Here is a 12,639-nt window from a genome sequence, read left to right as displayed (position 1 = left end):
ATCACAATCATAATAGTAAAGAAAGCTTTTGAAGTGTCAAATTTAGCAGATCAGAAGCCCTTTGATACTTTACAGCCCACCATTTTTAATAATTGAGAGCTTGAACTGTATTGATTGCGACTATGGCTGATTGTCAAAGACAAAAAAAATAGAACCCATCCATTTTGGATTTTCTAGAATTCGAAATATGGATTTGGCACCCCATCTCATTATTGAACCCCCCCAAAATAAAACAAAATATCACACCCCAAAACAAAAAATCAAAATCAAAATCAAAATCAAAATTTCCTCCACAAATTCATTTACATTCTGCTTTCACCAATTCAAATCAAAACTCCTAAAACCTAATACAGATACACGCAGAATATAACAATACAAAACAAAAATTAAAAAAAAATAATATGAATATATCACGAGTGCTGCCAATTTCTTGAAAATATTTTCTGGCCAGGAGCAAGGATAGCCATTGGATCAAACCGTGCTTTCCTCTCTTGAAATCTGGTCCATTGATTTCCGAAATGACGCTTCCATCCCTCTACAGAGTTGTAGTGAGGAAGGTACAACTTGTAGTCAATCCCATGTTTAGTGCAGCTTTGAAGAATCTCTTGATTCTGTACAACCATTTGATGCACAGATAAGCCGTCTTGGTAAGGCGAGCAGAAGCGGAGCAACGCCACCAAATAAAATATCTCCCCCTCCGGCAGCGCCACCGATTTCCGACTGTCCCACCTATTTTCAAACTCAAAAATTTTAAAAAAAATAAAAAATAGTACTACAAGGGCAATTATGTCTTTTGCAGAAAGATTGAGGTGTCACCAGCTAGTGGTTTGTCCAGTTAATAACTTTGTCGTCACATAAATAGCATAAACACTACCTGAAAGCAACATTACTTCTCCTTTTTATCTATAAATATAAATACCCAAGTACTACTATAGTATTACAAAAATTGAGGAACTTGACAGCTTAATTTCTGTTAATTAATCCATCCATGATCTAAAAAAAGTGCTACAATCCAATCAATTCAATCAATTTTGAGGTGATATTATAAGTTAAAACCCAGAAATTAACAAACAATAGAACTTTGTTAGTACATTATTAAAAATTGAATACATACATTATGAAACAGTACCGTTACACAAATTGCATCAAGTGATGGCGGCACTTACTTGGAGCGTAGCAGAGGATAGAGGAGCATTGGGCCACCAACGCCATGCTTCAAAATATTCTTGAAAACAACGTGATCGAACTCACCAATATCGTTTTTGGACACAAACAGGTTCAGCCACGGGTGTGGGGCACCCCATATACCTTTCGCCTTCGCCTCCTCCTCCACCCTCTTCACTCGCAACAGAAACTCCATGTACCCCAACTCCGCCTCGAACCTCATCCCCTCCTTCCCTCTCAGCCCTCCCATCAGCCTCTCCACTTTCTGTTCGTTTTAATGCAAAATTGGTAAAGTGAGAGATTTACCTTGAAATAACGTTAGCTTTGGAAAGCTATAAATTTGGTAATTTGGGTGGTGTGAAATGACTATTTTACCCCTAGCAAGATCTTGCCACACACACTAAGGAGGGGCAGTAGTCAGAGGGGAAGTACAGTGTCAATCTCGTAATAAGGACCGGAGTCTGTGGCCACTTTAACCTTTGATGCTGTCAGAAAATCCAATGGAAGATACATACCTCGCCGTGTGGTCAGTTTTCACCACCTCTATTTTTTTGTCTCCGCCGCGGCGGTGGTTAGGACAAGTGGCGGAGGGCCTTTTTTGACTTCTTTTTATTTTAACTACTACGAGGGAGGGGGGGTGTGGGGCCCAATTTTTGCTTCCATGTCAACATCAAAAATCGAGAGAGAGGTCCCAATTAGCAGACACCTAGGTCAAAACTAAGTCTATTTTTCCCTTAGTTTACCATTGGCCCACACCCACTAATCCAATTACCCAATTATTATTGCAAAATTGGGAGAAAAAAAAAAGGATTTATTTACCGTGTCAACTGTGGAAGGGGAATCCTCATTTTTGTAATGCAAGGCCACCTCAAGGCAATAGAGAACCGGACCGGCTGAGTTGGAGAATCGGCCCGGGTCGAATGACCCGTACCGGTCTAGCGGAACCGACGGCCACCCGTTAACCGGGTCGTCGCTGTTGACAAAGACAAAACCTTCGACGTAGTCGAACGTGTCCCCATCGGGCCGAGTCACCAGCGACTCGGCATCCCGGGTGAAGTCACGGAACTCGGTGTACACCACCCTTATCCACCTCACCTAATTAACAATCATCCACATAAAATAAAATTAATTAATCACGTATTTGTTCAATTTTACTTTTTTTTTGGTAATTTTTTTTTTACCATATCGGGTGCGGGTTGGAGAAGGACTCGGGCGCGGGTGATAATCCCGAACTGCCCGAGTCCGCCCAGCGCGCCGAAAAAGAGCTCCGAATTCTGCCGCTTCGAGCACACTAAAACGTCGCCGTTTCCCGTAACGACTTCCAACTCCGTGACGTTTTCCGTCTGGGGTCCGTGAGCGAAGGCCTGGCCGCTGACGCCGGCGTTGGATAAAGTGCCGCCGACCGTTAGTCCCAAATAGTCCGTCCACGAGCGCGGCGCGAGGCGGTGATTGACGACGCAGTGGCGGAGGACGTCCTCCCACAATGCGCCGCCGGCGACGTCGGCGTGAATCCCGTCGGCGTGGACGTGGATCGGGAGGGAGAGGGATTTCATGTCGACGACGAGGCCGCGGTGGGCCATGGCCTGGCCGTTGACGGAGTGGCCGTTGCCGCGGGCGGCGACGGTGAGGTGCGGCGAGCGGGCGGCTAATCGGAGGATTTTGGCGACGTCGGAGGCGTCGGAGGGGCGGAGGACGGCCAGGGGTTTGGAGAATTGGAGGCCGCCGAAGTCGTGGCCGGCGTCGGAGAGGTCGGAGAGGACCTCGCCGGCGTAATCGGAGGCGGAATCGGATGAATCGACGTCGTTTTCGTGGACGAATCGCTCGATGAAGGCAATCATGGTGGGAAAGGGGAGAAAAACGGTTGCCCTTTTTTTTCTTGAAATGGAATGGATTATTGGGATTTAAAACGGCTGAGCTGAGAGAGGCGTGAGAAGCTACTGTTTGTATTTGGGAAATTATTGTGTTTAAATTTGTTGTAAATATGAAAATGAATTACTCTAATAAATACGGAAAGGATTAAATATTTCTCGTGTCTGTGTATCAGTTAATGCAATCAGGCTCTCTCCTCATCTGTCTGCCACTTAATTCTAAATATTTACTCCACTCCACTTCTTATTATACATGTAATTAGGACCAAATTGATCTATTATGTTATGCATCCATACTATCGGAAATTATCGATCAGAATCACGTATATGTCCTGCTTTTCACTACCTCTCAATGTAATTGATCAACTCAACGGTGTTTCATCGCTAGGATAACAGGCCTTTGTAGCATAATTAATATCTTGAAATAGTTGGACAACGACTTTCTCACAGTCTCTTCAAATATACAATCTAGAACGCGAAACAGGTGGAGTAGCGGCCATCCATTATCAAATAATAATTGTATCTTCTGTCTCTTAGAGTGTTCGATCGACAAGACTAAATCTCATAATTATATATGTATCATGTTTGGTTCATAAGATTGACCCCCTCAACTTATTCGTAGATAGATAGTCTCATGATAATTAGTCATAGCCATCCCCTCCAACTAAAATAATCCTACAACTTAATCCTAGATAGATAATCTCATGATTATTAGTCATGACAACCGAACGGCTATCGGCAACCTAGAGCTACAATGGAGTATGCCGCCTATCGGAATTCACTCTAGTGGCCTATCCCTTTTTTTTTCCGTTGCAAATGCTCTAGATAACATTGTTTTTAAGTTATTGTAGTACTCTGTTACTAGCAAAATAAGTTATTGTAGCACTTTGGTTTAAAAACTAGTAGTAGTATTTCTCGATTTGATAAATTGCTATATATATTTCGTGCAGTAACAATTATTTTGGAAATCAGTTAATTAAATAGAAATGTTAAAACTTAAAAGGAGGTGCCCGAAAAAGGGATAATCATTTTGATGTTATAATAAATAAATACTACCTCCGTCCCCTAAATTTTGGCACGGTTTACCATTTCGGTCCGTCCCTAAAAATTTGACACACTTCACTTTTACCATTTTTGGTAGTGGACTTCATATTCCACTAACTCATTCCTACTCACATTTTATTATAAAACTAATAGTACTTTAGGTGGCGTTCGGTTGTCATTACTAATAATCATGAGACTATCAATCTAGGATTAAGTAGTAGAGTTCAATCTTATGAACCAAACATGATACATATTTAATCATAAGATTTAATCTTGGCAACCGAACACCCACATTCCACTAACTTTTTCAACTCACTTTCATTACATTTCTTAAAATCCGTGTCAGGTAAAAGTATGTCAAAATTTGGAGGGACGGAGGTAGTAATTATTGGGAGTTTGACCCCAGCATAAAAGTAAACAATCCCGACTAATACACGTCAACGGTGAATGTGCAATCTTTTCTTGACGACTTGAGTAATAATATGGTTATTTTTTGTTAATAAAAATAGTTAAATTGTTTCTAAATTTCAACAAATATAGAGATAAACGAGATTAATCTTTAATTTTGACATTTAAATCTTATTCGGATACATTTTTTAAAAGAAAAAAATATGTAATGAATGAATTAATATATTTCCAAATAAAAAATACTCGTACTCCTAATTAACTATGAATTAAGATAATATTCTCTACGTCTGTCTTTATGTGTTTCAGTTTGTTGCATTCGAACTTATAATCCTCTGTATTATCTGTCTTATTTTATAATTCGATTTGATTAATCTTGTCGATTATATAGGAAAGTGAAAGGCAAGATTTGGTACCTAATTGGAACTTAATTTTTAGCATACTAATCCATGGATTGACTAAGACTTGTTATAGGTCGGTATTATTTAATCTCGTATAATCTTTTGTTGATGTTGACTTGTGACACAGCTTATTCTCATCTTATGATAAAAGGAGATTAAGGTAATAATTTAAAAGATTATGTGACTAATACACATTACGTATGAGTTGATTTTTTTTCTAGACTTCAAACCATTTTTTCCAATGTTTTATTTGCGTCAGCCGTAACCGCCAATTTAAGAATCACTCTTCGATTCTTAAAAAAATCAATTAAATTATTTAAATGTGGTTATAAATTAATCCCCAAAATAATTGTGAAAATAAAATAATAATGAAATTACGTTGTTGTAAATGTAATATAGCAGTCGAATGTTGAACAAGAACCCAGAAAATCTTTTTTTGTCAGCTAATTTGACTTCTTGTTTGATTTTAAAAAATAAAAAGAGCAGTTAGCAAGATTTGCATCTGTTGTTTTAGATTTCCTACGTAGATGAATTTGATATGCTTACAGCTTTATGATTTATAGTTTTTCAATATTTGACAAAAATACAATAGAGAATTTAAATTTTAAAAAAATTGTGGTCCCTAAAAGATTTCCATTCCCAGAAAATCATTTATATTGGGGTCTCATCATCAATTCATCACATTATTTAAGTAATTTTACTATAACATGACACCTGATGTTTACCTAAAATGATTATCTTTATGCTGACATTATAAAGACAAAATTATCACTCATGAAGTATTATATTTGGAAAACAAGCAAAATCATTAAAGGATCAAGAATAGAAGATGCGGTTCTGCCATTTAATCAATTCATGTCTCCATAATTTTTATTTTTTTAAAAAAAATACAAAATGTGTGGATTTATAGAGATTAGTACAATTTACCTATAACCTATATATGGTCCAATAATTAGAGAATTGGTCTTTGGTTATATCGAAATATTTTTCTCATGTCAAATTAGTGTCACCCTGTCCTTTCATTTAGTATCACACTCCTATACACTTGATTTATTTATTGAGTGGTTGGTTTTAGTAAGATCCTATGTCTAATATTTTCAAATGTTGTGATATGATAGAATATTGATATGACTTATGATAAATAATGCAATCAAACATGATAATGCAACTTAATTTTTTTTTGGTTAAGCCACTTTTAATATAGCTCCACTTATTTGCCATGGTTAGCCGAAATTTTGGATATCGAAAATCCTCAAATATGTACATTATAATATATTTTGTGTATGATCGAATTAAATATATTATGGCTGCTAAAATGTCAATGTAATCTAATCAAGCCTAATTCAATTTGCACATTTTCTTTAAAACAAACAAATAATTATGTGTATGGGAAATTGTGGGTGAATCTTTGTGATCTTGTTTTGATTTTCTTGGTTGACTATCTTGTTCCGATTTTCTTGGTTATGGGAGATGGTCATAGATATTGGGTATAGATTCACTCAAATCTCCATAAAATCTAGTATCTGATTTCCAATACATATCATAGTTGGAACAAACATTTATATGGATATATTCATATTTTAGTTGCATACGTCATTGCATACATGAATTTCAACTAGTTTCAAGATGGAGAAGAAATTTTACAAAAAAAGTGATTTTTTTTTTAAAATTTAGATTTAAAAAATGATTATTTGTCCGCACTATCATGGTAGCACCGGATATAAAAGGGCTGTGAAACTAAGGGCAACTAGCTAGCTAGGATGACTTTAATCTGACTATCGAATCTATTTAGATCTTATATTTGATTCTCAATAGTAAATGATTGGATTTACGATTCTGTCTATTGTTGTGAAAAATATGCGACGGTGAGTACGGATGAATTATTTCTACCTAAAATATATTGTTGTGATGAATATGGGACGGTAAATGTCAGTCGTGGTTAAAAGGTCACGAGTCAAGATTTAGCAAATGATGTTTGTATCGAACAAATATTATCAGATATTCCAGTCGTCTTTTAAAATAAAAACTTTTTTTTTTGTCCATCCTTTAAAATTAAAAAAAAAATTATTTAAAGAAATTTCTTTCTTTATAATAACGTGGGACATATTTACTAATACATTTTTCTTTTTAATTTTCTCTTAATTTATCAATTTTACATTAAAAACTATACAATTTCAAAAGTTTCAATTTTTCATGAGAGAAATGGAATATAAAGAAATAAAATATGGGTCAGATATATCAGCTGATTTGTAAGATTAAAACTGAATTAAGTATATATGTCTAGAAAATGGGTCACACCCATTAAATTTCAATATTTTATGTTGGGCTCTATTAACGGCCTAATGGGCTCACCGTTTACATGTTATAAATACTAGATCAGCCCTTGCGTGATGGTACGGCTGATGATGTTTGAAGTAATCCAGTCCAGGGAATCCATAGTGAGTTTATAATGAAGATTTTGTTAGGTAATTTTAGAAATGAGTTCAAAATGAGTAAAAAAAAGAAGTACCTCGATTTAGTTGAAACGGAGGGAATACTATAATTTAACAAATTCAAAGGCAAATAGTTTAATAATTCCACTTTCTAAATTCATCTATTTCATATAGTAAAAATATAAAAGAAAAAAACATCACTTATTTTCTCCCCAGTCTCATGTTGCTAGTCGCAATCATGGGTCATTTTTTTTATAAACAAAAGGCTTAAATCAAAAGATGACGACCAAGAGTTTAACAACATCCTCGTACAAATCAACCAAGACCAAAGAAAAAATTAAGTACTCCCTCCGTCCCGGATAATTCGGGTCACTTTGATCGGGCACGGGTTTTAAGAATTGTAATGAAAAGTGGGTTGAAAAAGTTAGTGGAATGTGGGTCCTACCTTTATATATTAGTTTTATAATTAAATGTGAGTAGAAATGAGTTAGTGGAATATGAGGTCCACTACCAAAAATAGTAAAAGTGAAATGAGACAAATTATGTGGGACGGACCGAAATGGAAAAGTGGGACGAATTATCCGAGACGGAGGGAGTATTAATGTTCTTTGATTTCAACCAAAAGCAAAAACAGGCATACACCCAAAGCCCACACCACAAAGAACTAACCACTAAGAAAGCAAGGCTAAAAATCTTTACAACAAACCGAGGCTAAAAATCTTTACAACAAACCGAGGGCAAGACAAACCTTTTTAGTGTTCTTTGATTGCAACCTTAGCCATATGTTTGATGTCAGTCCATCTTCTAACCCGGTTTAACTCCTCATATATCCTCCGGTACAAAGGAAAACTCTGGACACTATCCTTTAGCCCCCAAACCTAGCCTCCACAGTAAGAGTCTCTTCTCAATTTTCCAATTTGGGACAATCTTCTCGAATATAATTTTGTTCCTAAGCTACCAAATGGACCACGCTGTCACATACTAGAGGGAACACCAAAGTTTATTTTTATTGTTTTTTTTTTTTATCTAATTTAATGAAAGGAACATCCATCAAATTTGATAAAAAAACTTTGAACACCTGCATCCGAAAATGACATGATCAACATGACATGATCAACCGTCTATGGTCAACTTTTAGATTGAATGAGTTAAAATACAACATATAACAAAGGTGTATATATGCTTTCATCAATTTTTTCGGTTTTTTTCTACATATTTCAAATCTTGTTAAATTCGCTTAGAAGTTTTGTTTTTTCTAGTCTTAATTGATATTTATTTATATACTACTTTTTTCGTCTCATCTCCTCTCTTAGTTCTTTACTCTCTCAACATGCATAGTCTTCGTATTTTAAATTAGTTTAGACCCATGGTTTTTAAGATTTGACTAAATTTGTAGTATTTTTCTTCTCTTTCTTATTATTCCACTAACACTAGGCTCCATATTATTGTTCACACCCATCAAATTTCAATAGTTATATTTGGCTCTTTTAACAGCCAAATGGGCTCAGCGTTTCCATGTTATAAATATTGATGGCCTCTAAATTTATAGAAATTTAAATTATGTACTTTTAGGGTCACTCCTTTATCGTATTTAACGTCTCATTTTTGTCTTTAGGTAGAATATATTTTGTAGTCTTAAACTGTACCTACATAAACTAACTCATGAATAGTTCTAACATGCCACAACTGACAATTCAAAAGATCTATCTCTAATAGAGCACAGTGACCCACCAAGGATGCAGCGCTGCGACAGACATGAACAAACATCAACTGGTACTCTCCAATGCGAACTAACCTGTAGCACACTCAACACTTTAGCCAAAATCCTCTTCAAGTAATAATCATACAACTTAAAATTCTAACAATTCTTATTATTATGTTATTTACCAATTATTACCACATCTATCATATTATTATCATTTTATTTATTCCTAACATAATTTAGGCAGCATCTCCCTTATAACCATTACATGCCCAGAAACCAACAATTGAGTAATATCAATCACTGAACATATCAATAGTCATCATCCTCTATCTCATGGAATTTACCTGATTTATAATCATACATCTCTTCGTAAACCAATAGGATAGAATACAAAGTAAAATATATCACCAATTATTATTCACACATTAACATGTATATTAATCATCAGCATTTTCACATAATCAAACACATATAGCCCCATTAAGTGCTCAGTGACAGACTAGGGTACACGGACCAGATCAGAGACAGAATTAGAATCTCAGAATCAGATGCAGACGCGGATTTTGTCCTCAAGAGGACTCCGCACAGACCACCCATTTAGGGTGCAGAATCACAGAGAGTTCAGAGATAGATCGGAGACGATCCTCGCTTCGGTTATCCAGAAGACGAGTGATCACAGATAATGCAGCGCTGCTGTCCTATGGCATGCCAATTGTACCCACAGAATACACTCAAGCATGGGGCATAAACACAGTCAAGTATACTTTGTTTCCGACAGTTTCAAACGTAACACATCAACATAGACAGATCAGACATATCACAGATAGACAGACATCATCACTGACAGGTCAGACATATACACCTCATCAACATATATAATTTATCATATTCACTTTTAAAAAAAAAAAGTCATTTTCACACTTATCACGTCATATTTACAGTCACAATCACATTCTACTCTTTTTCATAGCTCATACCAATTTATTCAACAACTAATCTTATTTTCATATTTAATTCATAAGTCTTTTATCACAAACTTAATAATAATTTATCAAGACAATATGTCACATATTAATCACATTAAAGCACATAAGAGAATTAGGCCATTTAAGTGCTGAGCATGCTACCTGGCGGGCTTATGAGCATAAGCCCTTTGAACACCTTTATGTTTCAGTCACTTTGCACCTTTTCTCTTCCAATCCTTATCCTATCTTTTTACCACCGTCGATAATCCTCCGCCTTATGCACTACTCACAAGTAACTCATATTAATTATAAATTCTATACATTCTTTATGTCATTAATTATTCTATATGTTCACTATGTATCCATTTTGTTTCATTAACCCTTTTAATTAAAATCACTAATTATTTTGTTATTATTCACAAGATACTATTCATGGATTATTTTCATAAATTCTTTAATAATACCAAAAGACTTCAATAAATTCCAAGATCAATTATACACCTTCTTTATATTATTATCTCAAGTACATATCAGATTCATATTAATTTATATCATTAAGTTATCTTAATAAATTTATCAAACCTTATGTTACTATCCATGCCACTATTTCCAGAATGTAAATACTTATGTGGTTAATATTCTAAAATTTCTAATCTTGCTTCGAAACTCCTTAAATAATTTACCTAATCACACACTATTACCCTGGATCATAATTTCCTGAATAAAACTCAAAAATAAATTTATTTTTTTATATCATCTTAGTCTTCCCTTCATTCTCAATTTTCTAAAATAACAGTTGTCCTGGACTGATTCCTTATTCGCATTCTATATTCATTCGGAAGGATTTAGATGCTTGATCTTATGTTTTTAAACACCTCAAGATCTCTAGTTTAAAATGCATCAATGTTCATCCAAAAATTAATAATAATTTGGGAGATATTATCATTTTCCCACAGACTATCAGAAATGGACAGTTTCTGTCAATGTTTTCAAACCAATTATTATAAATACTAACGGAACTTCTAAAATCTCCAAATTATTCAGGGCACTACTAGATACATCAATGTTGTTTTAAAAATTATTAAACCACCGTTTTCACTGTCCTAAACATGCTAAACAATTCAGAACAAGTCACCGAAAAACAGGGGATTTAAACCTCTAAAATCAAATTTTGTATCAATTCACTTTTAATCATCCCATAAACCATAAACTTCATATAGATTGAACGTCTAACTATCAAAACCAGAAACCTAATTTTTACTTTCAATTTTCATTTAAGACTTCACCAGTTTTTAAAAGAGAGATCAAAACATGCAATAATCTATCTAGTAATCACATATTTAGCGATAAATCAAAACAATTCATGTCACCATTCTCCTCCCTCACAGCCTAACAAAATCCCTCAACCTTTCAATTCAATATTTCATCAACTTTCATACTATAGAATAAGATTAGTAAGAGAAAGTTACCTCAACGCTATGAGTACTCAATCAAATCGATATATATATTGATCAACATTGGAAGAAAATAGATATGGAGGTTGGGGAAGAGATGAACGGCGGTTTTGCCGGATGGAAAACAAAAACAAGGAGAAAACAAATGTAGCTCTAATACATAAAAGTATTTCCTAATATTTAATTAAATGTGTGGTTAAAAATTTGGACAAATGGCAAATAGTAAAACATTACACATATTCTCTAGAATTTTCCTTAAATTTACAAGCCATATTCCATAACCATTCTAGATTATTCTTTAATATTTAAGTAGTTAAGGTATTTGATATTACACGAGACACACATACATATACATATTAGGAATTAAAGTATGTTTATCCACCATTTAATAATATTACAAATATAAAACCTAATTTGGTGAATTTCATATCGAAATAGTACATTTCGTCTAAGATAAATTATGGGATGTTACACAATTAGCAAGAATAAATATATAAACACACCACAAATTAAAGGCATATCCTATCGTCAGTATTTATTTTTTATATTTTATGCTTGCAAATATGAAAATCGTCGGAATTCATTATTGAATTTAGAGAGAAATTGAGATGGGGAAGAGAGTGGAGTGAAAGGTGAAATGAAGTAAAAAAAATTGGTGATATATGTGAAGAAAATACAAAAAAAATTTAAGAAAATGAAAAATGTGTGCATAGTCCGGACTATCGTCCTTAGTCCTTACCCCCCTTGCAATGTGGCGGACGATAGGCCGGACTATGCAAAAATGTGTGCATAGTCCGCGGACGATGCATAGGGCGCGGATGAAGGAAATCGCATAGGGCAGTGTGCTGCAGTGGCGCCCTAAGGCGCGCCCGAATCCCGATGCATAGGACGGGCTTTAGAGCGCCCCACTGTGGATGCTCTAATTGAATTACTAAAAATCTCAACAATTTGATCATGGATGTTTGTTTCGTCATTGACACTATGACCTTTATATAGGACTAGTTCTAAGGTACAAGAAAATACAACTAGAACAAAATAAAATAAAAGGAATTAATCAAAATGAAATCCTAATTGGTAATAGGACCAATTTTATTAACTAGGAAAGCAAATCACAAATAAAGGAAATTTGGAATAATGAGGAAATCGCCCTCCACCATCTCTACATCAGGATCGACATCAACAACCATTCATGATAGACTTC

At 34.8% G+C, this 12,639-nt stretch overlaps 1 protein-coding gene and 1 long non-coding RNA gene across 2 annotated transcripts; both read right to left on the bottom strand.

The window, feature by feature from the left end:
• Positions 1 to 260: 260 nt before the first annotated feature.
• On the bottom strand, positions 261 to 3,156 carry LOC125215838 (cytokinin dehydrogenase 7). Its single transcript, XM_048117405.1, has 4 exons — positions 2,346 to 3,156; positions 1,984 to 2,259; positions 1,167 to 1,429; positions 261 to 729 (listed from the first exon to the last, which is right to left on the bottom strand). The coding sequence occupies exons 1-4, from the start codon at positions 3,000 to 3,002 to the stop codon at positions 411 to 413; spliced, it is 1,515 nt and encodes a 504-aa protein (XP_047973362.1). The 5' UTR covers positions 3,003 to 3,156; the 3' UTR covers positions 261 to 410.
• A 5,825-nt stretch (positions 3,157 to 8,981) lies between these two features.
• LOC125215912 lies at positions 8,982 to 11,572 on the bottom strand. Its single transcript, XR_007175320.1, has 3 exons — positions 11,454 to 11,572; positions 10,147 to 10,266; positions 8,982 to 9,109 (listed from the first exon to the last, which is right to left on the bottom strand). It is a non-coding gene; the product is annotated as an uncharacterized LOC125215912 (long non-coding RNA).
• Between the last annotated feature and the right edge of the window lie 1,067 nt (positions 11,573 to 12,639).

The sequence above is a fragment of the Salvia hispanica genome, chromosome 3, assembly GCF_023119035.1.
Source record: "Salvia hispanica cultivar TCC Black 2014 chromosome 3, UniMelb_Shisp_WGS_1.0, whole genome shotgun sequence".
In the NCBI taxonomy this organism is placed as follows: domain Eukaryota; kingdom Viridiplantae; phylum Streptophyta; class Magnoliopsida; order Lamiales; family Lamiaceae; genus Salvia; species Salvia hispanica.
This window is presented reverse-complemented; position numbering and strand designations above follow the sequence as displayed.

Bases quoted from the DNA above. Each gene is read 5' to 3' on its own strand.
- LOC125215838 (XM_048117405.1), bottom strand. From the start codon at position 3,002: ATGATTGCCTTCATCGAGCGATTCGTCCACGAAAACGACGTCGATTCA. The intron at 2,260-2,345 runs GTAAAAAAAAAA...ATTGTTAATTAG, and splicing joins TCCAACCCGCACCCGATATG to GTGAGGTGGATAAGGGTGGT. The intron at 1,430-1,983 runs GTAAATAAATCC...TAAAACGAACAG, and splicing joins CCCCTTCCACAGTTGACACG to AAAGTGGAGAGGCTGATGGG.